At 51.2% G+C, this 21860-nt stretch overlaps 1 protein-coding gene across 2 annotated transcripts; it reads left to right on the top strand.

Annotated features, from left to right (window-relative positions):
• The first annotated feature begins 15405 nt into the window (after positions 1 to 15405).
• Positions 15406 to 18219, top strand: LOC100192150 (WRKY transcription factor 71). 2 transcript variants are annotated; one of them, XM_044567867.1, is made up of 3 exons: positions 15406 to 16043; positions 16766 to 16927; positions 17569 to 18219. In XM_044567867.1, exons 1-3 carry the CDS (start codon positions 15637 to 15639, stop codon positions 17936 to 17938), a joined length of 939 nt encoding a protein of 312 aa, XP_044423802.1. In that variant the 5' UTR covers positions 15406 to 15636; the 3' UTR covers positions 17939 to 18219. The 2 variants fall into 2 exon arrangements, with proteins under 2 accessions (XP_044423802.1, XP_044423808.1); XM_044567873.1 differs by having other exon boundaries at positions 15412 to 16043; positions 16769 to 16927.
• Positions 18220 to 21860: the final 3641 nt, after the last annotated feature.

Genomic DNA, 21860 nt, shown 5'->3' with positions numbered 1-21860 from the left:
GTTGTCTGGCTTCGTGGCGACGTCGACAGCAGTACGGCCTGGCAAGATGAATGTGTTGATCGCTCCTGAAGATGGGACCGTGGAAGAAGGCGGCGGCAGATCCAGAGCGTGCGCATGCAGTGCGCGATTGATGACGAGCTCGGGGAAGATTCGTAGGAGGCGAGAGAGTAGAAGGACATCTGGGCGGAAAGGTGGCTGCGATGATCGATGACGTGGTGAGATTGAATAGAATCGACGGCGGCGCACAGGTCCGGCGATGGTCTCCTATCAGACTAGAGATAAAAAGTGTTTTCCTTTTTTCAAATGAAATCAAAAATGTGTATACTTCAAATGGTAGTATCACGTATGGCGCACGCCCATCACGTTGCAGCATTCGACCAAAAGCACGTGAAATCACGATCGCGCTCTTTTCTTTGGCACGAAGGAAGGAACCGGTGCACAAGGCGTGCGCGCACGACTGGAAGACGACGTACGTAGATATAATGCCACCGACGGCTCCACTGGTGGGCGGTGGCTCCACCGCTCCACGCGCCCACATATGGTAGTTCCGACGTGGACAGACTCGTACCAGCGGCGTGGTCGTATGCGCATTTGTCATGGCGCGCGGGTGCGTGCGTGCGTGCGTGCGCAGACCTGGACCGCGGACAGCGATCGAAAGCGAGGGGACAACGGGCCGGATTACGGCAGGCCGGCCCGGAATCAATGGCGCCGTACCTAGTATATTACTCCCTCCGTCCGGAAATGCTTGTCATCAAAATGGATAAAAGAAGATGTATCTAGATGTATTTTAGTTTTAGATACATGTTTTTATTCATTTTGATGACGAGCATTTTCGGACGGAGGGAGTACGTGCGTGGCACACACGGCTCGCGCTTGCGATCCAGTGCTCCATCAACAGCAGCGGTAACTTAATCAGAACGATGAAGGCTATGATGCTAATTAAACCATGAAATCTTCCAACTGATTACAAGAGTTTTGCTTCCGGTGCACCCTATGTTCACATGAATCTTAAAGCTATTTTTTTTATGGTAACTGCCGCCGCTTTATTTATTATGAAACAAAACTAGGGATCTCATCCGATACAGCATCCAAAACAAAGTCTGGGGGGAAGAGAGCTAAACTTGGGATAGTTCATCTCCCATTCCCACCTTAGCTAACCTATCCGCGACGGTGTTTGCGCTACGGCGCACCCACGAGACACGAAATGAAACAAATGTACCTAATAAAGCTTTAACCTCCTCCACAATCGGCCCTAGAGCGGACAAATTCTTCTCTCCTTTTGTGATCATCGCCACCATGCGGGCTGAGTCGCTCTCCAAATGCAGGTGCCTCACGCCCATGCTTGTCGCCAGTTGCGCCGCCTTCTTGCACGCCAGCAACTCGGCTTTCTCCGGGTCGGCCACCTCTCCTAGGGGTTGACAGGCTGCCGCCCTGAATGCACCTTCATGATCCCGCAGCACCACCCCAATGCCTCCCTTTCGCCTGTGTTTGCACACCGATTCGTCAGCATTTGCTTTAGTCCAGCCAGCATCTGGAGGCTCCCACGCTTGTTGCACCGATTGCGCCGTCTCCCTCGCCTAGCCCACGCTTGCTGCACCGATTGCGCCGTCTCCCTCGCCTCCTTCCTATGCACCTCAGCCCATTCATTGATAAAAACAGCAGTCGTGCTTGATAACTCATGGGGCTCTATAATCTTGCGTCCATCCCTCTCATCATTTCTCGCTAACCAAAGGTTATATGTTGCCTGCACCATCACCGATCTCTCTCTTTCGTCTGCCTGTGCAAACCATTCCAGCAACCACTTCTCAAGCTTGCTCTGGGAATCAATACTGCATGGTGGGTTTGCCACCGAGATTCCCATCTCCGAGCTAAGCTGCCTCCAGAAGCACATTGAGTGTGGACACCCCCAAAACCTATGGAGACCATCTTCTTCCCTTCCACAGGCCATACAGAAGACTCCAGCCTTAATACGTCGACGCAGCAACTCCGTCCCCGTAGCCAGGCCATTCCTCATCAGTCGCCACATATGTACTTTTGCTTTACTCGGTGCGTCTGTGTCCCACATGGCCAGCCATCCCCGGTGAGTAAAGGAGGCCGAGGAGGGTCCCGGCCGTCCCAGCCTTGCTGAGTTGAGGCTCATCCGTAGGTGATATGCAGATCTAACTGTGAACTTCCCATCCTTGGTGTAATTCCAGGCAATATAGTCATTAATCCCAGGGCCACCCACCGCAATCTGTTTTATATCATCAGCATCATCAGGTGAGAACAAGTTCTCAATCTTGCTATTATTCCATGCAGTGCCCGAGTGATCTAACAGGTCTGCTACCTTCACTACCCCCTGTTGAAACACTGCGCCCAGTGGCAGCAGGCTCCCTTGTCTCGGAATCCATGGGTCATGGTGAATATTCACATATTTGCCATCTCCAATCTGCCAAATGATGCCCTCTCGAAGCAGGTCACGCCCATGGAGTATACTCCTGAAAGTATACGAACCCCCCGCTGGGCAGGTAGCACTCAGAATTGAGCTCTCTTTAAAGTACCGCGCTCGAAGGACCCTAGCACAAAGAGAGTTCGGCACCTGTAGGATCCGCCACGCTTGCTTGGCCAAGAGCGCTTGGTTAAAAGCTTCATAATCCCGGAACCCCATCCCTCCGATCCGTTTAGACTGGCACATTTTATCCCATGCGATCCAATGCACTTTCCTTTCACCATCCTTGTCACCCTACCAGAATTTCGAAGAGATTGATGTCAATTTCCCGCACATCTTCTTAGATAGGTGGAAACAAGTCATGGTGAAAGTTGGGGTTGCCTGGAGCCCTGACTTAACGAGCACTTCTCGTGCCTTCTTCGATAGGCCTTGTCCTTTCCAGCCCGTAACCTTGCCTTTACAACTTTCCGTTACATATTTAAAAGATCCATCTTTAGATCTCCCGACAACAGTAGGTAGGCCTAGATATCTCTCGCTCAACGCCTCTTGCTCAATGCCAATGGTGTGCTTCAGAACCTCTTTTTGCTGCTGTTCACAACCTTTCCCAAAGAAAATTGATGATTTCTGGAGGTTGAATTTTTGTCCAGAAGCGAGCTCATATGTAGCCAAGATGTTCTTTAGCTCCTGAATATTTTCCACAGTGCCCTGCATGAACACTATACTATCATCAGCAAACAGAAGGTGTGTGACTTGGGGGCCAGTACCCCCAAAACCCACCCCTTTTATACTTCCTTCATCTTGTGCTTTCTTTAGCATAGCCGAGAAACCTTCGACACAGAACAAGAATAAGTAGGGGGATAGGGGGTCCCCTTGTCTTAGACCTCTGGATGGGAGAAAAACTCTAGAAAGCCCCCCATTCAACTTCACCGTGAATATGGCAGATGTCACACATCTCATAACCATAGCGATCCAACCCTCCGCAAACCCGACTTTTGATAACATATTTTCGAGAAACATCCACTCCACTCTATCGTAAGCCTTCGTCATGTCGAGCTTGACAGCACACAGAGGTTTTTTCCTTTTTCGGGTTCTGATCGCATGGACACACTCATATGCAACCAACACGTTGTCCGTTATGAGCCTACCTGGTACAAAGGCACTCTGCTCCTCAGAGATAAGCACAGGCAGAATGCATTTGAGCCTGTTCGCAAGAACCTTCGCTGCCACTTTGTACAAAACATTACATAAGCTTATCGGACGAAACTACGAAAGCAACTCCGGTGAGTTAACTTTTGGAATCATCACAATCGTTGTGGCGTTGAAAGTCTCTGGCGCGGCCACACCCTCAAGGAAATCCCTAACCGCCCGGCACACATCGTCCTTTACCATCGGCCAGTGCCGTTGGTAGAAGAGCGCAGGTAGCCCGTCCGGACCCAGGGCCTTTGTTGGCCCCATCTGAAACAACGCTTCCTCAATCTCCATATCTGTCACTCTTTGCACCAGCTTCTCGTTCATTTGTACCGTGACTGTTGGGTTGATGATCTCCAGCAGTTCCTGTACGCCCATGGACCCCTCAGAGGTGAACAACAACTCATAGAAGGACGCCGCCATCTCCCTCATATCCTCATCCACCATACACTTTGTGCCGTCGCTGCGTTGCAACGCACGTACAGTATTTTTCCTCTTTCTGTGAGAGGCCCGTCCCTGGAAATATTTTGTGTTTTGATCACCTTCCTTTAGCCAATCCACACGAGATCGTTGCCTATAGTATACCTCTTCTCTCGCATATATTTCTCTCAACTGGCCTTCAAGATCGCGTACCTCCAGTGAGGTACCCGTCTCCAGTGCTCTAACCTTAGCGTCTTCCAGCTGATTTTTGAGCTTTGAGATTTGTCTTCGAATAGACCCAAAAATAGCCCGGCTCCACCGCTGCATATCCGCCGAAACTTGATGGATCTTCTCCCAGACGGCTGCTATTCCACTGCCTCCCGAACTCGCTGCTTCCCACGCATCCGCAACCATGCGCTCATAATCTGCATGCTTAGTCCATGCTTCTTCAAACCTAAAAGGAAACGCCCCCCTTTGTCTCTGTGTTGGAGCCGTCTCCATCACATGCACTAGTAGGGCTAGATGATCAGATTCCTCCGTGATTATATGCTCCACAAACGTTTCCGGGAACAACTCCAGAAAATCATCCGTGCACATTGCACGGTCAAGCCGGACCTGGATATTTGCGTCACCATCTCTCCTATTGTCCCAGGTGTATCTATACCCAGTGAAACCCAGGTCCGCTAGGCCACATTCCGCTGCACAGTCTCTGAAGTCTTCCATCTGTGCAAAGCTCCTCAAATTCCCCCCTGCTGGTCGGATTGGAACATAGCTTCATTAAAATCACCCACACAAAGCCACGGGAGATTATCTTGTGATCGTAGGTATCTTAATGCATCCCAAGATTTTTTCCTCTTCTCAGTGTCTGGTTCCCCATAGAATCCAGTGATTCTAAAGGTTTTACCGTCTACCTCCACTTTCGCGTCCAGAAAATATTGGCACCACGGCCTAATGGATACCTGCACATGTTCTCTCCACCACAGAGCCAGCCCACCACTTCTTCCCACACAGCTCACCGCTACACCACTTCTGAAACCCAAACTCCATTTTAATTTTTCCATCGCCCCTGCCCTCTTCTTTGTTTCACTCAAGAAAACCACCACTGGGTTGCGGGACCGTATCAGGTCACGTAGTTCGCCTACTGTCGAGTCCAACCCCAATCCTCGACAGTTCCAGGCAAGGATATTCATTGTCCCCGGCGGCCCCGGGAGTCGGGGTCCGCCGATCCATTCATGTCATCTGAGATGCGTTCAAACACTGAGGTAGTTTTTCGCCTTGTATCGCGAATGAAAACATCTGTATTTCCCCTCCTACCTGGATCACCTTTAGGCACCCACACCTGACGTGGCCTCCTCTTTCTTCCTTCATAATCAAATCCATCCCAGAAGCACTCTCTTTGTCCCGCCTCAAAAGGCTTCCTTGGCTTCCTCACGTAGCGACCACGAGGCCTTGCATGCGCCCCATGCATACCGGGTTGCCCCCGTGGGCTAACCCGACCTGCTTCTGCATAATCTTGTCCCTGATTTATAACTTTGTCCTTACCCCTTCTGTCTCTTCCTCCCTCCATATCGCCTTCTCTCTCTCGTTGGGTCTGCCTCTCCACCAACTTCTCTCTAAGGTCATTCTCTCTCCTTGATTCCAATTCATCCCGAAGGTCACTGACCCTCTCCGCGTCTCTCATAAACCGATCTTTATGTGGACTAACCACTTCCTCATCCACTCGCCTCCCCTGATAAACGTCAGTGCGTTGATCTTCATATCTGGAGAACTCCGCTCCCAAATTTCTCTTTGTAGGCAGATCTTTCACCCGTATGTTTTCCGGCTTCCCCTCCTTAGATTCGCCAACACGTGAGCTCCCCATGCTATTTCCACTGCTAGCCGCTCCACTTGCCGCCCCTTCCTTGCTGGAGGCATTACGTCCTTGGCCAGACCGAAGCCAGCTACCCCATTGTGCGGATGATTCCACCGGTGGTTCACACACACCATTAACATGAACCAACCGACCACAGTCAAAGCAAAAATGAGGGACTTTTTCATAAGAGAAATCAAACCATGTCTTCTCCGCATCATCGCGAGATTTCCTCAGAAAGAAGCCCCTGACTAGGGGTTCGTAGACAGAAATTTTAGCTCTGAACCTCAACTGATTTCCTCTTGCAAGACCCTCTCTGTCCACATCCACTTTTACAGCCTCACCCAGCCAGTTGCCAAGTGCTTTGCCAAACGCATCAGTCCTCTTATCTGGTGGTAAATCATCCACCTTCACCCATACATCTATTGTGTCAAAAACCATCTCCGAGGGCCTCTTATCACCTTCATAATCCTTCATCACCAGGACCCCAAAATCGTATTGCCACGGCTCATTATTGAGGACATGATGCCAGTCTCCTTCACTCCCGAACTGCACTGAGATAATTTTCGGGCCTATCTCTTTGAATTTTGCCTCCTTATGGAGCCCCCAAGCCCTTGGCATGGTCTTCTTGAGTGCAGACATCTTCAGCGGCCTTGGTGAACATACTTTGCCCACTGCCGCCCATCTATGGCGTTTTTGGATGTTCGGATTTGGATCTTCAAAAACTAGTCCCTCTTCTTCCTTCTCCATCAGCGCCATCCCGCTCAGTCTATCCGAAAGGCTAGCCGACGGATCCGACGTTCTGCTCTCCACAAGGGATTTTGCCACCCCCTGACCGGTGGATCCCGTCTCCCTCCCCGCCTTCGGCATCGCCGTCGACGTGGGCGGAGGCATCTTCGATCGCATCGGAGTAGCCATCGGCGTCTTCCCTCCTGCACCCCCTGTCATCAGCACCGCTGCAGGCCAAGGTCGCAGATCAGCCAGCCGGAGATCAACAAGAGTGCCGTCGCCCTCTTAGATCGCCGCTGGAACCAAGCCACCCCCGTTGCCGAAACCCTAACCCTAGCACAGCCGCACGGTCACCTCGTGATCACCAGCTATCGCCTCAGAGCGTCAAAACGTGGTGGACCCCCTCCGTAACACGTTTTTGTAATCTTAAAGCTATTTAAAAAGACTTCGACGTATTAGAGCATCTATAAAGATGGGCACCTCAAATCCGCCCCAAACGTCCCGGCTTTCTGGTACCCATCATATCAAGCCCAAATCTAGACCGAATATGGGGAGGTCTGGACGCATCCGCCATGTTGGTCTGGCCCATCCATCATGCCCCCCCCCAATATGCCCATCAAGCCAAACCCTAGACCGAAATCAATTAGTTCACTCCACTCCCTCTCCCTCGGTCTTCTGCACTCCAAGTCCCATTCACTTCCGATCGACGGCCAACAACGACAGCAACGCCGGCTCCGGTGTCGGATCCGGCTGCTCCGACGACTGGTCAAGCCTGTTGCGCGATGCGGAGCCGGATGACGTGGAGGAGGTTGCGCTCCGTATCACCTTGAGGTGGTCGTGGCTGGACCAGGGGACAGTGGCAACTCTAGTTCCACAGTATCTGTCGCTCGGAAACGCAGCGCCGATGACTCGGATGTGATGGGAAGCCGCACACCAACGCCTACACGGAGGGGCACAGCCGCACCGACGACCGCAAGGGGAAGGGTTGACGAGGAAATGGTGATTTCCTATGCCCTTCACTAGTGCAGAACCGAGCTGTATTACCGGTTCGTAAGGCCCTTTAGTGCCGGTTCTGTAACCGGCACTAAAGGGTGGAGACTAAAGGTCCCCTCTTTAGTACCAGTTCAGCACGAACCGCCACTAAAGGGCCACCACGTGGCACGAGCCAGCGCCGGGGGCGGGGAGACCTTTAGTATCGTTTTTTTTTGAAATAAAGCAAAAACAGCCCACCTACTGGGCCAGCACGGCCTGCATACCACTAGAAACCCAACCTCTAGTTGGGCCAAGATGCAGGCCCGTACGGCCCAGTAGGCCCCACATGGCAGAAGACTTGCAATAGGTCCACAAAGGCCTACTTAGAGAGGAGCTCGATACGGTAGCCGCGACGGGGCTTATAAACCGGTGCGAGCTTCTCTCAACTAGCGAGGTGGGATTAAACATTATGCACTGCGGGTGGCAGCGCACCCCTTTAGTACTGGTTGGTGGCACGAACCCGTACTAAAGGGGGGGGGGGTCTTTAGTACCGGTTGGATCCACTAACCCGTACTAAAGGCCACCACCTTTTTAGTACCGGTTCATGGCACGAACCGGTACTAAAGGTTCGCCACGAACCGGTACTAATGAGGGCCGCCCGCCTAGCCATTGAAACCGACACTTAGTGCCGGTTCAATTACAAACCCGGGCTAATGAGCTTCACATTAGGCCCTTTTTCTACTAGTGCTTCTCTGCTTTATCTCCGCTTTAATGAGGTCACCTCTGTTAGCGATATTGTAGAGATCCTAACTACCTGACCGGATGTGTACCTCCCTTTATTGTATAGATAAGCATGGACGTGTGCGTATAGTTGAGATTGTAACAACCTGATGTAATCTTCTCTTGATCGGCAAGTTTGCCTGTATATATAAACTGCAGCCGGCATCGCTCCAGATGCACGGAACAAATCCATTGTCATCTACTCTTTCATGGTAACAGAGCCTCCTTCTCTGAAACCTTGAGACGTCCAACACCATGACTTCCCCTTCCACCAACTCATCCACCACTGGTGCGCTCCTTGGGCAGACGTCCGGCGCCATCACTTCCACCTTCGCCGGCGCCATGGCATCGCCCTCTGTATCCGTCCCCAACTTCGCCCAGCTGGTCACCGTCAAGCTCGCCGGCGCCATGTACCTGCTATGGAGGGCGCAGATCGTTCCGATCTTGCGAGGCCATCATCTGTTTGGCTTCGTCGACGGGTCTTCGGTTGCTCCCCCCAGGCGTGTGCCGGCATCATCTGAAGCCAACGCCGAGCTGGTTGATAACCTAGCCCATGGCGTCTGGGCTGCACAGGAGGCGCTCGTTCTCTCGGGCCTCCCGTCGACACTCGCTCCTGAAGTGCTAGCGAGGGTGGCGCTGCACACCTCACCGGCCACCGTCTGGGCGATGCTGGAGCGGATGTTTGCCTCGCACTCCAAGGCGAGGATCATGCAGCTGCGTAAGCAGTTGGCCACCATCCAGAAGAAGGACCTGACGGTGACGGAGTATTTTGGCCGCGTCAAGACTCTCTCCGACATGCTCGCCTCCACCGGAGACGACGACCTCGTCACGTATCTGCTCACAGGGCTGGACAATTCCTATGATCCGCTCGTTACGTCGGTCACCACTCAGGCGGGGGATGTCACCGTCGACGACCTCTTCGCACACATGCTCGACTTCGAGCTCCGCCAGGAAGGCAGTGGAGGCGGCTACAACATCTCTGCCAACAGCGCTAGCCGTGGCGGTGGTGGAAACCGCGGTCAGTACCGCGGCAATGGCAGCAACGGGGGCGGCGGCAATGGCAACGGCAACGGTGGCAGCCGTGGCTACAACAACCAAGGCAAGAAGCAGCAGCAGCCACGCAGCTCCAACAACGGCAGCAACTCCCGCAGCAGCGGCGGTGGCGGCGGCGGCTACCCCGGCCCGGGCGGCGGCGGCTTCAACAACTCTGGCCCGCCCAAGGTGCGGTGCCAAATCTGCAGCAAGGTGGGGCACGAGGCGCTAAACTGCTACAACCGCTTCAATCAGAACTACCAGATGGAAGAACCTCGCGCCGCCCACATCTCCACGTCACAGAACGTCGACCCCGTGTGGTACTTGGACACCGGAGCCACGGAGCACATCACGGCGGACCTCGACAAGTTGAACATCCGCGAGCCCTACACCGGCAAGGATCAGGTGCACACAGCTAGCGGATCAGGTATGACCATTGCTCACATCGGTCAATCCCTCATTCATACTCCCCACCGTAATCTTCGGTTGAAAAATGTCTTGCACGTCCTAGATGCTAGCCAAAATCTTCTTTCTGGTCATAGACTCGCTTGTGACAACAATATTTTTCTTGAAATTCACCCTTACTATTTTGTTATCAAGGATCGGGCTACGAGGAAGGTTCTTCATCAAGGACCCAGTGAGAGGGGGTTGTACCCTGTTCCCAGCAATAAAGCCAACCAGAAGCATGCCTTCCTCACTTCCGTTCCCAGCCGAGAGAGGTGGCATCGCCGGCTTGGGCATCCGGCGTCTTTAGTCGTTGATCAAGTTCTTAGAAGTCATCGTCTTCCGTCTACAAGCGAGTCCAATAAAAGCACCATCTGTGATGCGTGCCAACAGGGCAAGAGCCATCAGCTCCCTTACCCTAAGTCTAGCAGTGTGTCATCTTCTCCGCTTGAACAAATTTTCTCCGATGTATGGGGACCTGCGTGTCTTTCATCCGGAGGGTTCAAGTTTTATGTCAGTTTTATCGATGATTTCAGCAAATTTACTTGGCTTTATTGTCTGAAACATAAATCCGATGTGGAGCGTGTCTTTCTTCAGTTCCAAGCACATGTTGAACGCCTCTTTAATAAGAAAATTATTCGTGTCCAATCAGATTGGGGCGGCGAATACGAGAAATTGAATTCGTTTTTCACCAAGATTGGCATCTCTCACACCGTTTCATGCCCCCACGCACACCAACAGAACGGCTCGGCTGAACGTAAGCATCGTCATGTCGTCGATGTTGGCCTCACCCTTCTGGCCCAAGCTTCCATGCCACTCCGTTTTTGGGATGTTGCCTTCCAAACAACATGTTTTTTGATCAATCGACTTCCTAGTAAAACTATTCAGTTTGCTACTCCTCTCACCAAGTTGTTTGGCGTCTCTCCTGATTATTCGTTCCTCAAAACGTTTGGATGTGCATGCTGGCCATGTCTCCGTCCCTACAACAATCACAAATTACAGTTCCGATCTAAGCGGTGTGTTTTCTTGGGGTACAGTAGCATGCATAAAGGCTACAAGTGCTTGCATATTTCCTCTGGACGTGTCTATGTTTCGCGAGACGTTGTCTTTGACGAACAACTTTTTCCATTCTCTGAAATTCAGCCGTCCAGCGATGCTCCTCCACTCCTTGACATCCTAGGGTCTCCATCCCTCCCATCTTCTTCTGATTTTTACGGTTCCGGGAGTGTGGAGACAGGGGGGCAGCCATTGTGTCAAGGTCGTATTATACCAATTCCGCAAACTGTTGAGCAGACTGATCCGGCGTTCGCGCCGCTCTTTTCTTCAGTTTCTGGTGTGCAGGAAAACACAGCTCTAGTGGCGCATGATGATGATGAGCATGAGGACGTGCATGAGGCGGCATGCACTCTGACACTGCCTCCCATGCAGGCCAATCCGCTACAACCGGGCGGAGCACCATGCACCGGAGCACCATGCAGCGAATCGGCTGCTACCACCTCGCCCACACCAACGCGCGACTCCGCGCAAGCTTTGGAGCCAGCCGACAGAAGGCTATCTCCTACACTACCTGGCAGTTCTGCAATGGAGGCGGCCTCGCCAGAACATATGGCACCGTCCACTGGGCCGCATCGCCGGGTCACCAGGCGTACTGAGCCGCCATGCAGATCCAGCAGCGGCGGTGGCGGCGGTGACGGCGGCGGCAACGACGGCGGCGGTGGCGGCAGCGACAGACCGCGGCGAGCTCCTCGACTTGCTGAAGCAAACCCAGAACCAATGGCTGCTGGAGAACAGGGACATAATCTTCGACGTCTCGTCTGTGTTCCATCTCGGTACACCGAAGGGAAAGTACGGTATAACCCGTATCAGAGACATCAGGCATCACTAGCCACAACTGAGCCGGTTGATCATACTGAAGCCTTTGATGATCCGAACTGGCACAAAGCTATGGATGAAGAGTATCAAGCATTGATCAAAAATCAAACGTGGCACTTAGTACCCCCACAGCCTGGACGTAATCTCATTGATTGCAAGTGGGTGTTTAAGTTGAAGAGGAAGGCTGATGGGTCAATAGAGAGGTACAAAGCTCGCTTGGTCGCCAAGGGATTTAAGCAGAGATACGGCATCGACTACGAGGATACGTTCAGTCCGGTGGTAAAATCTGCAACTGTTCGTCTCATCTTGTCACTTGCCATCTCGAAAGGGTGGAGTCTCAATCAGTTGGACGTCCAGAATGCGTTTCTTCATGGCATTCTTGAGGAGGATGTGTATATGCGACAACCACCTGGGTATGTCAATCCGCAGCTTCCGCGGCATGTTTGTAAACTTGATAAATCCCTATATGGCTTAAAGCAGTCTCCGAGGGCATGGTATTCAAGGCTCAGCACCAAACTTCAGGAATTGGAGTTTGTACCATCCAAAGCAGACACCTCTCTCTTCATCTACAACAAAGGGGGAGTACACATCTACATGCTAATTTATGTGGATGATATAATCATAGCAAGCTCATCTCCACGGGCTGTTCCAGAACTTGTGAGAAATCTGCAACAGGAGTTTGCTATCAAGGATCTTGGAGATCTTCATTACTTCCTCGGTGTTGAAGTGAAGAGGAAGAGAGATGGAGCGGTGCTGCTGCAGACCAAGTACGCCAATGATCTGTTGGCTCGAGTAGGCATGACTGATTGCAAGCCAGTTACGACGCCAATGTCAAATACAGAGAAGCTATCAAGGGGAGAAGGAACCGAGTTATCAGCAGCTGATGCGACAAGGTATAGAAGTGTTGTAGGTGCGCTCCAGTACCTAACTCTTACACGCCCAGATATTGCTTTCGCTGTCAACAAGGTGTGCCAATTTCTTCAGACACCAACTGATCAACACTGGTCAGCGGTAAAACGCATCTTGAGATATGTGAAGAACACGTCTGGGGTCGGCCTACATATTCGACGTTCAGCCTCCACACACATCAGCGCATTCTCTGACGCAGACTGGGCAGGTTCAGTTGATGACAGGCGGTCCACAAGTGGCTTCCTGGTGTTTCTCGGTTCCAACCTTGTTACATGGAGTTCGAGGAAGCAACAGACTGTTTCACGGTCGAGCACCGAAGCTGAGTACAAGGCGTTGGCAAATGCGACAGCGGAGATCATTTGGTTGCAATCGTTGTTGGGGGAGCTTGGCGTATATCAATCCCGAGCCCCAATGTTATGGTGCGACAATCTTGGTGCTACATACCTAGCTGCCAATCCCGTCTTCCATGCTCGCACAAAACATATTGAGGTGGACTTCCACTTCGTTCGCGAGAGAGTGGCACGCAAGACCCTGGAGATACGGTCCATCTCAACACAGGATCAGCTAGTGGATGGCCTGACGAAACCAGTTGGGGTTCAGCAGCTTCGCACGCTATGTCACAATCTCAACCTATCGGGTTGTGATTGACGGGGGGTGTTAGCGATATTGTAGAGATCCTAACTACCTGACCGGATGTGTACCTCCCTTTGTTGTATAGATAAGCATGGACGTGTGCGTATAGTTGAGATTGTAACAACCTGATGTAATCTTCTCTTGATCGGCAAGTTTGCCCGTATATATAAACTGCAGCTGGCATCGCTCCAGATGCACGGAACAAATCCATTGTCATCTACTCTTTCAACCTCCCGCGGCAGCGCCCGGGCATATGTCCGACGGCGTTTGAGGGCCCGAATTTGAGGCTTGCTGTTGCAGATCCTCTTAGCCAGTGGATCAAACGTATTGAATAGATTGATTTTTAATACAAAAGACTATGATATCCTTTTCGACTCAAAGTGTAACCTTTAATCTTCTTCAAAGAATTTGTAAACTTTTCTAGGAGGCGTGTGTGTACCGAAACAAAGTTCAAATTAGAAAACTTCTCTTTTTTTGTTGAGGAAACTAGATTTCGCCTTGGCAACAAGTTTGAGTTCTATATCATATAGAGATGAATGCACCGGCGGTGTTTTAACTTGCCACGCATGTTCATTCTGAACCACCTTATTACACACGCGAGCCAAGTTTTTGCATCCGCTTCTCTTTTTCGATATTCTTCTACAACAAAGAGCAGCAAAGTGAAACAGCGCATGACAAGTTCAAGCACCTGTGGTGCAATTAGTTCTATCATTCCAAACAAACAACTCTGCTCCTCGCGGATGCGGCGCCACTCCTCGTACTTCTCCTTGCGGCAAGGTTGGCGGCGACCGCCTGCCGCCACTCGAGGTATTCGAGCTGCTCGGCGTGGTGCCGGCGCTCCTCCTCCTGGCGCACGCTTCGCTCTGCGATGGCGGCCGCGACGGCGTCGGCGTCGGCGACGTAGTCTTTCAGCCCGACGACTCCACGGCGGCCGAGCAAAGCGGGCTACTCGGGCTCCTCCTTGACAGGGACGAAGTCCGGCTCCTCCGGCTCCTCCTCGTCCTCCGACCACTTCCTCTTCACGGGGAGAAGGCCCGCGCCGGAGGAGGAGGAGGAGCTCCCGGCGTATGAAGATCTCGCGGAAGAGAAGGACGCGCGCCGGCGGTCGTACTCCTCCGTCTCGCTCCGCCGGAAGCTCGCCGGCGGTGACATGCCGCGGTTGGTCCACCTCCGGGCCCCGCGCTTCCTCGCGCCGTCCGAGTGGACGCGCCGCTCGCGCTCCGGGTCGCTTCCGCGGCCCGATATGCTGCCGGAGCCGCGTCCGGAGCTCCACATGCGGCCCCATATGGCGGCTGGAGGCGGGGGAGGTGGTCGCCGGCGGCAAGAAATGTGGAGAATGGGGTGGGGAATCGCGTGGTCCAGCGGCGGCGGGGTTAGGGTTTCGACCCGCAAACGAGCCGCGGAACCGTAGATATAGCGGTCGGGGCGTTGCGGGCCGCGGCAATATTTTTTGTGGGCAGGGCGAGTATGCGTGCTCTGTTCTGGCCAGAAAGTTGGGCCGAGCCTGCATACTCGCCGGTATTTTGCGGGTATGCGAGTTTTGTGGGGTCTGCTAGAGTTGCTCTTAGCCAGTGGATCAAACGTATTGAATAGATTGATTTTTAATACAAAAGACTATGATATCCTTTTTGACTGAAAGTGTAACCTTTAATCTTTGTCAAAAAAATTGTAAACTTTTCTAGGAGGCAACTAGATTTCGCCTTGGCGACAAGTTTGAATTCGATATCATATAGAGATGAATGCATCGGCGGTGTTTTAACTTGCCACGCATGTTCATTCTGAACCACCTTATTACACACGAGCCAAGTTTTGGCACCAGCTTCTCTTTTTTGATATTCTTCTAAAACAAGAGCAGCAAAGTGAAACACGCATGACAAGTTCAAGGACCTGTGGTGCAATTACTTCTATCATGTACTACTACATATGATAAGATCCTCAAAGGAAAAAACAAATCGCGTACCAACCCCAACGCCTAACCAACCCCATCAACGTGTACGCACAGGGAGTGTACTCGTGTACCGCCCGAAAGCACTCACATTCCGCATGGAAAATGAATAGAACGCGCGTACACATGGGCACACAATAATATCTCGATCGAGCCAGCATGATGAGGACCGATCATCCGCCCTCCATACATCCCGTACAAAAACACTATGCTCATCAATGCTTAGGCTAATCCAAGCACGTAGTACTACTGGTTACTACGAGTAGTTTAACACCACGCGCGCGCGAGCACACAAGTTTCGTCCCAAGGGCACCTCCCAGAGGGGCAAAGACGACTACTGCGCCTCCGTTCAACGCCCGCCGGCCTTTCCCCTCGTCTCCCGTTCAACGCTCGGCCTCCATCTCACCAGCTCCCAAACCTCGCGTGCACCACTCCATGTCCGGACCAGCAGCGGGAGGCGGAGAGGACCGCGGCGGCGGCCAGCTCTACGGCGACCATCCGCCTGCCGCGGCCGACGTACTGGTGGACGACGTCTTCTTTCAGAGTCGTTCGGCGTGCGGCGGCGGGGACGATGGTGGTGTCGCGCCGTCGGCCTACTCCAGCATCACCGACTACCTGCAGGGGCTCCTCGACCCCGCGGAGCTCGCCAGGCACCTGGACGCGCCTCCGTGCTTCCCGGCGCCGGGAGACGTGAACGTGATTGGCGAGGCCGCGACCCCGGTCACGCCCAACTCGTCGACGTCCGGGGAGGCGGCGGGGGCCGAGTCCCGCGGGTGCAAGAGGGGCAGCCCGGTGCCGGAGGAGGGAGACGAGGATGGATCTGCTGATCAGCACAACCACAGGTACCTACGTGGGCAATTCAATCCAGTTCGCTAATTGAATCTAGCTCGAAGTTGTTGGATTTCTCGCCCATCGATTGATCATCTATCGCATGCTTGCATATGCTTTGTCGATTAGATGGAAGAAGTGTAGATCCACCCACAGGTACGTGTTCTTGGCAGATCGATCTGGGTTTCCATTGATTTTCTCGGCCGGCCGGTCTGAACGCGAAGATACTGCCACACGTGGCATACCGCGTGAGATGTGAACACTGGGATTTAGGGCTCGCCATCCGTCAACTTGCCACCTACCTACCTACCTAACTACCATTTCAAACAAACAAATCTTATCCTATCATTCTTGGATGAGGCATGTGTCTGTTACATGTCTATCCTTTGAATTGTTGTTTTCCCTACCCCTATTTAGATTGTAGCGCTGGTGCTTTGTACCGATCGAGAGACAGACGCGGTTATTGTTGGCGCTGTGGCTTCATTTGCATGAAATGGAACCGGGGATCTCATATCTCTTTCTTTTTTTCGAAACGGAGGCAAAAGATTTGCCCCTGTTTTTCGATCAAATGAAATAAAAGAAGAACCGGTAGCTAGTTTTCCAGGCAACTTACTGTTTAGTGCCACTTTGCATGTAGAAATTGAACTGGTGGCGGTCAACGTGGCGAAATTATCAGATCATGCATGCAGAATTAAGAATCACTAATGATGATCCTCATGCTGTTGACCGACTGAAGCAGGAGCGATGAGAAGGAGCAAAAGAAGAAGGGGAAGGGGGAGAAGAAGGCCCGTGGCTCCCGTGTGGCGTTCGCGACCAAGAGCGATGTCGACCACCTCGACGATGGCTACCGCTGGCGCAAGTATGGCCAGAAGGCCGTCAAGAACAGCTCCTTCCCAAGGTACCACCTCCTTACATTCACCCATATGCATATGTGTTTCAAAAAGAAAAACACGCCTTCCATTTCTCAGTTTTGCTCCTGTAGCGGGCTTGCAACTTCAGTTAGAGATGCTACCCAAATGTTCGAGTGAATGGCAGGACTGTAATATGACCCCTACTTGCTTTCGTTAGTGATATCGGGGAGAAACAAAACTTCTATACAAAAACCTTTCACTTTCGTTGCCACGATCATCTTTGTAAGTATGAACAACACAATCTCTTGCTTGAAATTAAGTTTCTACAAAAGACATCACATGTAATAATCATCTTGATTAGGCATCACGATATGCATATTTAGATAGCAATGAATATGTAAGTGTGCACGAATGTATGCATGCATGGTAAGGGCAGCCATATTGTAGCAAAATACTCCCTCCGTTCCTAAATACTACAAGTCTTTATAGAGATTCAACTATTAACTATATACGGATGTATATAGATGCATTTCGAGTGTAGATTCACTCATTTTGTTCCGTATGTGGTCCATAGTAGAATCTCTACAAAGGCTTATAGTATTTAGGAACGGATGCAAGGGCAGCCATATGCTACGACAACATTTAGAGCAATGCATTGCATTGAAGTGAGATTCTGAAACGCGTGCAGGAGCTACTACCGGTGCACAGCGGCACGGTGTGGGGTGAAGAAGCTGGTGGAGCGGTCGCAGCAGGACCCGTCCACGGTCGTCACCACCTACGAGGGCCGCCACGGGCACCCAAGCCCCATGGCCGCCCACCGCGGCGCACGGATGCTAATGGCCACCGGTGCGGACACTGCCTATTCGCTTGCCGCGCTCCAACATCACCAACATGACCTTTTGCCGGCTGGTGCCGACGTCTACGGGCGCATGTGCATGCAGCCCACTACGGCCGCCGCCCCGTCGGTGGCACACCGATTGTCGGAGTACGGTGGCATGCAGTTCCACGCCGATCTTCTTCCCGATGACGCGATGGGCTACCAGCATGGGTATCGTTAACTCAATCACTATGAGTATGTACATAATATGCCCATAGCTTCAGTTTGGCCTTAATTTAGCGAGGCATGGAGCTGACCGATGGGCACACACGTTTTTTTTATTCGAACTGACAGACACAGGGTAACAGGTACAAATGTTTGTTGTGCTGAATTTGTTCTGGATGTTGAAATCAAATTCTTTATAGCTAGCTATTCTAGTTACAACAGCAAAGCACAATTCTGTACTGCAAGGATTATACACTGTGTAATTCAGGTATGTGATGAGGATTTTTTTTGGAAGTATGCACTTGTGTACATCTTGTGCTATGTATAGGATATGTTGCAAAATATTTAGAACCATGAGTTGAACTACTTAGTTACACCAACCAGCGAGGCAATGAACTATGTGCACATAGTATGTTGATCCAAAAGGATGTGTTGTGGGCATGCGGGTTAGTGAGGGATATACTTCTTTGGTACTGTTGACTACCGATGAATGGATTGGATCTAAATTGTTCAACGTTGCAGCAACGTATCTTCAACATGCGGCGGGCAAAATCTAGAATACCATTGTTCTTTAAATAACATATTAATTGAAGCCAAACACAATATTTAAAATTATGGTTTTAGGATCAATGGTAATTCTAGAAAAACTATAAAATTTCCGTACCATTTTAGCCGTACTAACCGTCTCCAGCCCAGTTTATCCATATCTCCGTGCTAAGTTTGCACGATTTTTTGCTACATTTTGAAAATAATGGTGGATAGGTGTCAAATGAAGAGACGGTCTCCCCATGCTTATTGTTAGCAGCTGATGTTGCATGATGAATTCGCCCCCTCGAAGGTAAGAGCGCCAATGATCCACTGCTAACATGTAACGCCCCGGATTCGATGCGCTAGGTGTCTTCCAGTTATTCGCCGTAGTTGCCATGTCATTTGCTTGCTGTTGCATTTTGACATGTCATCATGTGCATCTCATTTTGCATACGTGTTCGTTTCTTGCATCTGAGCTTTTTCCCTGTTGTCCGTTTTGCAATCCGGCTCTCCTATGTTACCCGGCGTCCCCTTCTTGTCTCTCTTCGTGAGCGGGTGTTGAACTTTCTCGGAATGGCCCGAGGTTTGCCAAGCGGCCTTGTTATACCACCGGTAGATCGACTGTCAAGTTTCGTGCCATTTGGAGGTCGTTTGGTACTCCAACGGTTTACCGGGGAACCGTAAATGCCTCTTTTGTCTTGCACCCCAACACCCCTTCAAAGTGGCCCAAAACCCGGCAAACTCCCCTCCATGCTCTCGGTCGTTCGATTACGATCGTGTGGGCGAAAACCGCTCCTCATTTGGACTCTCCTAGCTCCCTCTACCTATAAATATGTGCATCTCCCCCGAAATCCCGGTCTAACCCTAGCATTTTCCCCTCTCCGCCGCCGGACGAAACCTCCCTCCGCGCCCGGACATGTCCGCCGCCTCCGGACAAAGACGCCGCCGCCGTCCAGCCAACCCGTGTCCGCCACCTGTCCCTCCCCGTCCCGCGCGCGCCGCCGGCCCGCCGAGCCCGTCCCCGTCCCCGGCCCGCGCTCGCTCCGCCGCCGCGGCCCGCGTCCGCTTCCGCCCGCGCGCCCGTGCGCCGCCGCCCAGCCGTCGCTCCGCCGCCGACCGCCCTCGTCGGCGCTCCTCCGGCGACCTCGGCCCCGCCGCCGGCGCCTCCCTGCGCCTCCCGGTGGTCGCGCCGGCCGACGCCGCCCCGCGCCGGTGCCTGCTCGCGCCGCCCCGCCGCGCCTCTCTCTCGCCGATGGCCTCGCCCCGCTGCCCTGCTACCGACCCGAGCCGCCGGCGCCGCCCTGCCGCCGACCGGCGCCCGGCCTCGCCCCGAGCTCCGGCGAGCTCACCCCCGCCTCCACCGCGCCGCCCCTGCCGGGATCTGGCCGGATCCGGTCCGATCCGGCCCGGAGCTCCCTTCCCCGGCCAACTCCGGTCATCCTCCGGCGAACTCCGGCCAGATCCACCACCGCCTCGATATCCGTGCAAGCTAGAGGTTGACCCCGAAATTCCTGTCCCCGAAATATTTTGCATAATGTTGCTATGTTCATTGCATCATAACTCCATGCATACTGCTCCGTTTTGTGCGTGTAATATGTCAAATTGTTCATCTCAATGTGTACTCCATTTCATTCCATTGCACCATGTTTATTTGAGCTCATCTTGATGCCTGAATCATCGTTGCAAGAGTGCTTCATAATGTTGTCTGCTGTCTGTTAACAGAACTTGCTCATTTGTCATTTTTACCATGTTTGATGTGTGCTTCCTATGAGGTTGATGTCTACATGTGTTTTGTGCTACATCATGCCATCTTTACAGGGGTGTATGTCATGTATTTTTGTGATCAATGTGGTGACTAGCACAAGCATGCAAACTAGGCTTCGTGATGTTGCTGATTTCAGTCCCTGTTCTGCTGTTATTTTTATGCCATGTAAACTTGATGCTACAGAGAGATTCATACTTATTTTGAGATACTTCAGTAAGGATGTTTTGAATATATGGTTATGCTCTATCCATTCATGCCCCTGTTTGCAATTATGGAGTAGTCTAGAATGTCATTTTCTTGCTCTACTTTTGCTACAAAATGTTTTCTGGCAGATTGTTTACATGTTATTCAATTTTGCCAAGGTTGTTGTAGTTGATCCTTGCATGCTATGAACTTGTTCTTGCCTTGGTTTGTTTCATAAACATGTCTTCTTGCTGATGCTATGCTTATCTTGTCATGCAATGACATGTGGTGAGTGAATCGAGCTTGTTAAGTAGGGTACTTGTTGTTACTGTTTTGTTAGGCTGAATCTGTTATTTTGTGATGCTATGTAAACCTGCTGCTACCAGTCATTCTATGCATAATCTGGAGATGTTCACTAAGGGTGTTTTGTTCTACATGTTATGCTCTATCCACCCATGTCCCTGGTTGCATTTATAGCTTGCTGTAGATTGTTGTAATCTTGCTCCAAAGTTGCTAAATAATGTTGCTGTCAGCCTGTTAACATTAAGTTCAGTTGTTGCCATGCTTGTTGTTAGTGATACATGTATCCTATGGACTTGCTCTTGCCATGCTTAGCTTCATAAACATGCCTTCTTACTATCGGTTGCCTTGCCATGCCATTTATTGCTCTGTGGTGAGTGGTACAAGCTCACCAACATGCCTACTTATTGTTGTTCCTGCCATGTATGAATCTGTATTATAACTTGCTATGTTTACATGGGTGCCATCATATCTTCTGATCCTTTTTGGCTCATGGTCTGTAAAGGACTTTTGTTCTATGCAATTAGTAGATTCATTCCATACCTTTGTTTGCCATGATAAGTTCCTGTAACATGTTGTTTGATAGCTCTAACAACCTGATGTTATTTCTGTAAAGTCTGAAACTGTTACTATATGCAATCTTGCCATGTGTGTTTGAGCATGTTCTAGTGATTTCTGGAGATAGCTCAGTGTTCATGTTTTGTTATGCTTTACCTGTACATCATGCCCATGTCTTTTGTTTTTATGTTGAGATGCTGTAGCATATTGTTTTGATGCTTGCAATATGCCTAGTTGCTGTTTTGGACAGATTGTTGCTATACCTTGTATATGTGTGTGCGTGTTGAACCGTTGCTCCATTTTGAGTGTGCTCGATATGAAACTTGCTTAGAATTGCATGTAGTTTCATAGTATCATGTTGCATCCTTATTTTGAGGTGTTTGCTTGATGTTTGAATGCATTTTGCATCAATGCAATGTTTAACTTGTTTTGCTCATATCTTCTAGGCCGTAGCTCCGAATTAAATGAACTTTATATGTAACTTGACTAGATTTTCGTGTAGATCATCTTGGTGTATCTTAACTTGCTGTTTAACAACTTGAACATCAGGTTTATTCAGTTCTAGACCAACTTCGAAATTTGCATATGAGGACTTACCGGAATT

This window comes from Triticum aestivum, chromosome 1B, assembly GCF_018294505.1.
Source record: "Triticum aestivum cultivar Chinese Spring chromosome 1B, IWGSC CS RefSeq v2.1, whole genome shotgun sequence".
Classification (NCBI taxonomy): Eukaryota; Viridiplantae; Streptophyta; class Magnoliopsida; order Poales; family Poaceae; genus Triticum; species Triticum aestivum.
This window is presented reverse-complemented; position numbering and strand designations above follow the sequence as displayed.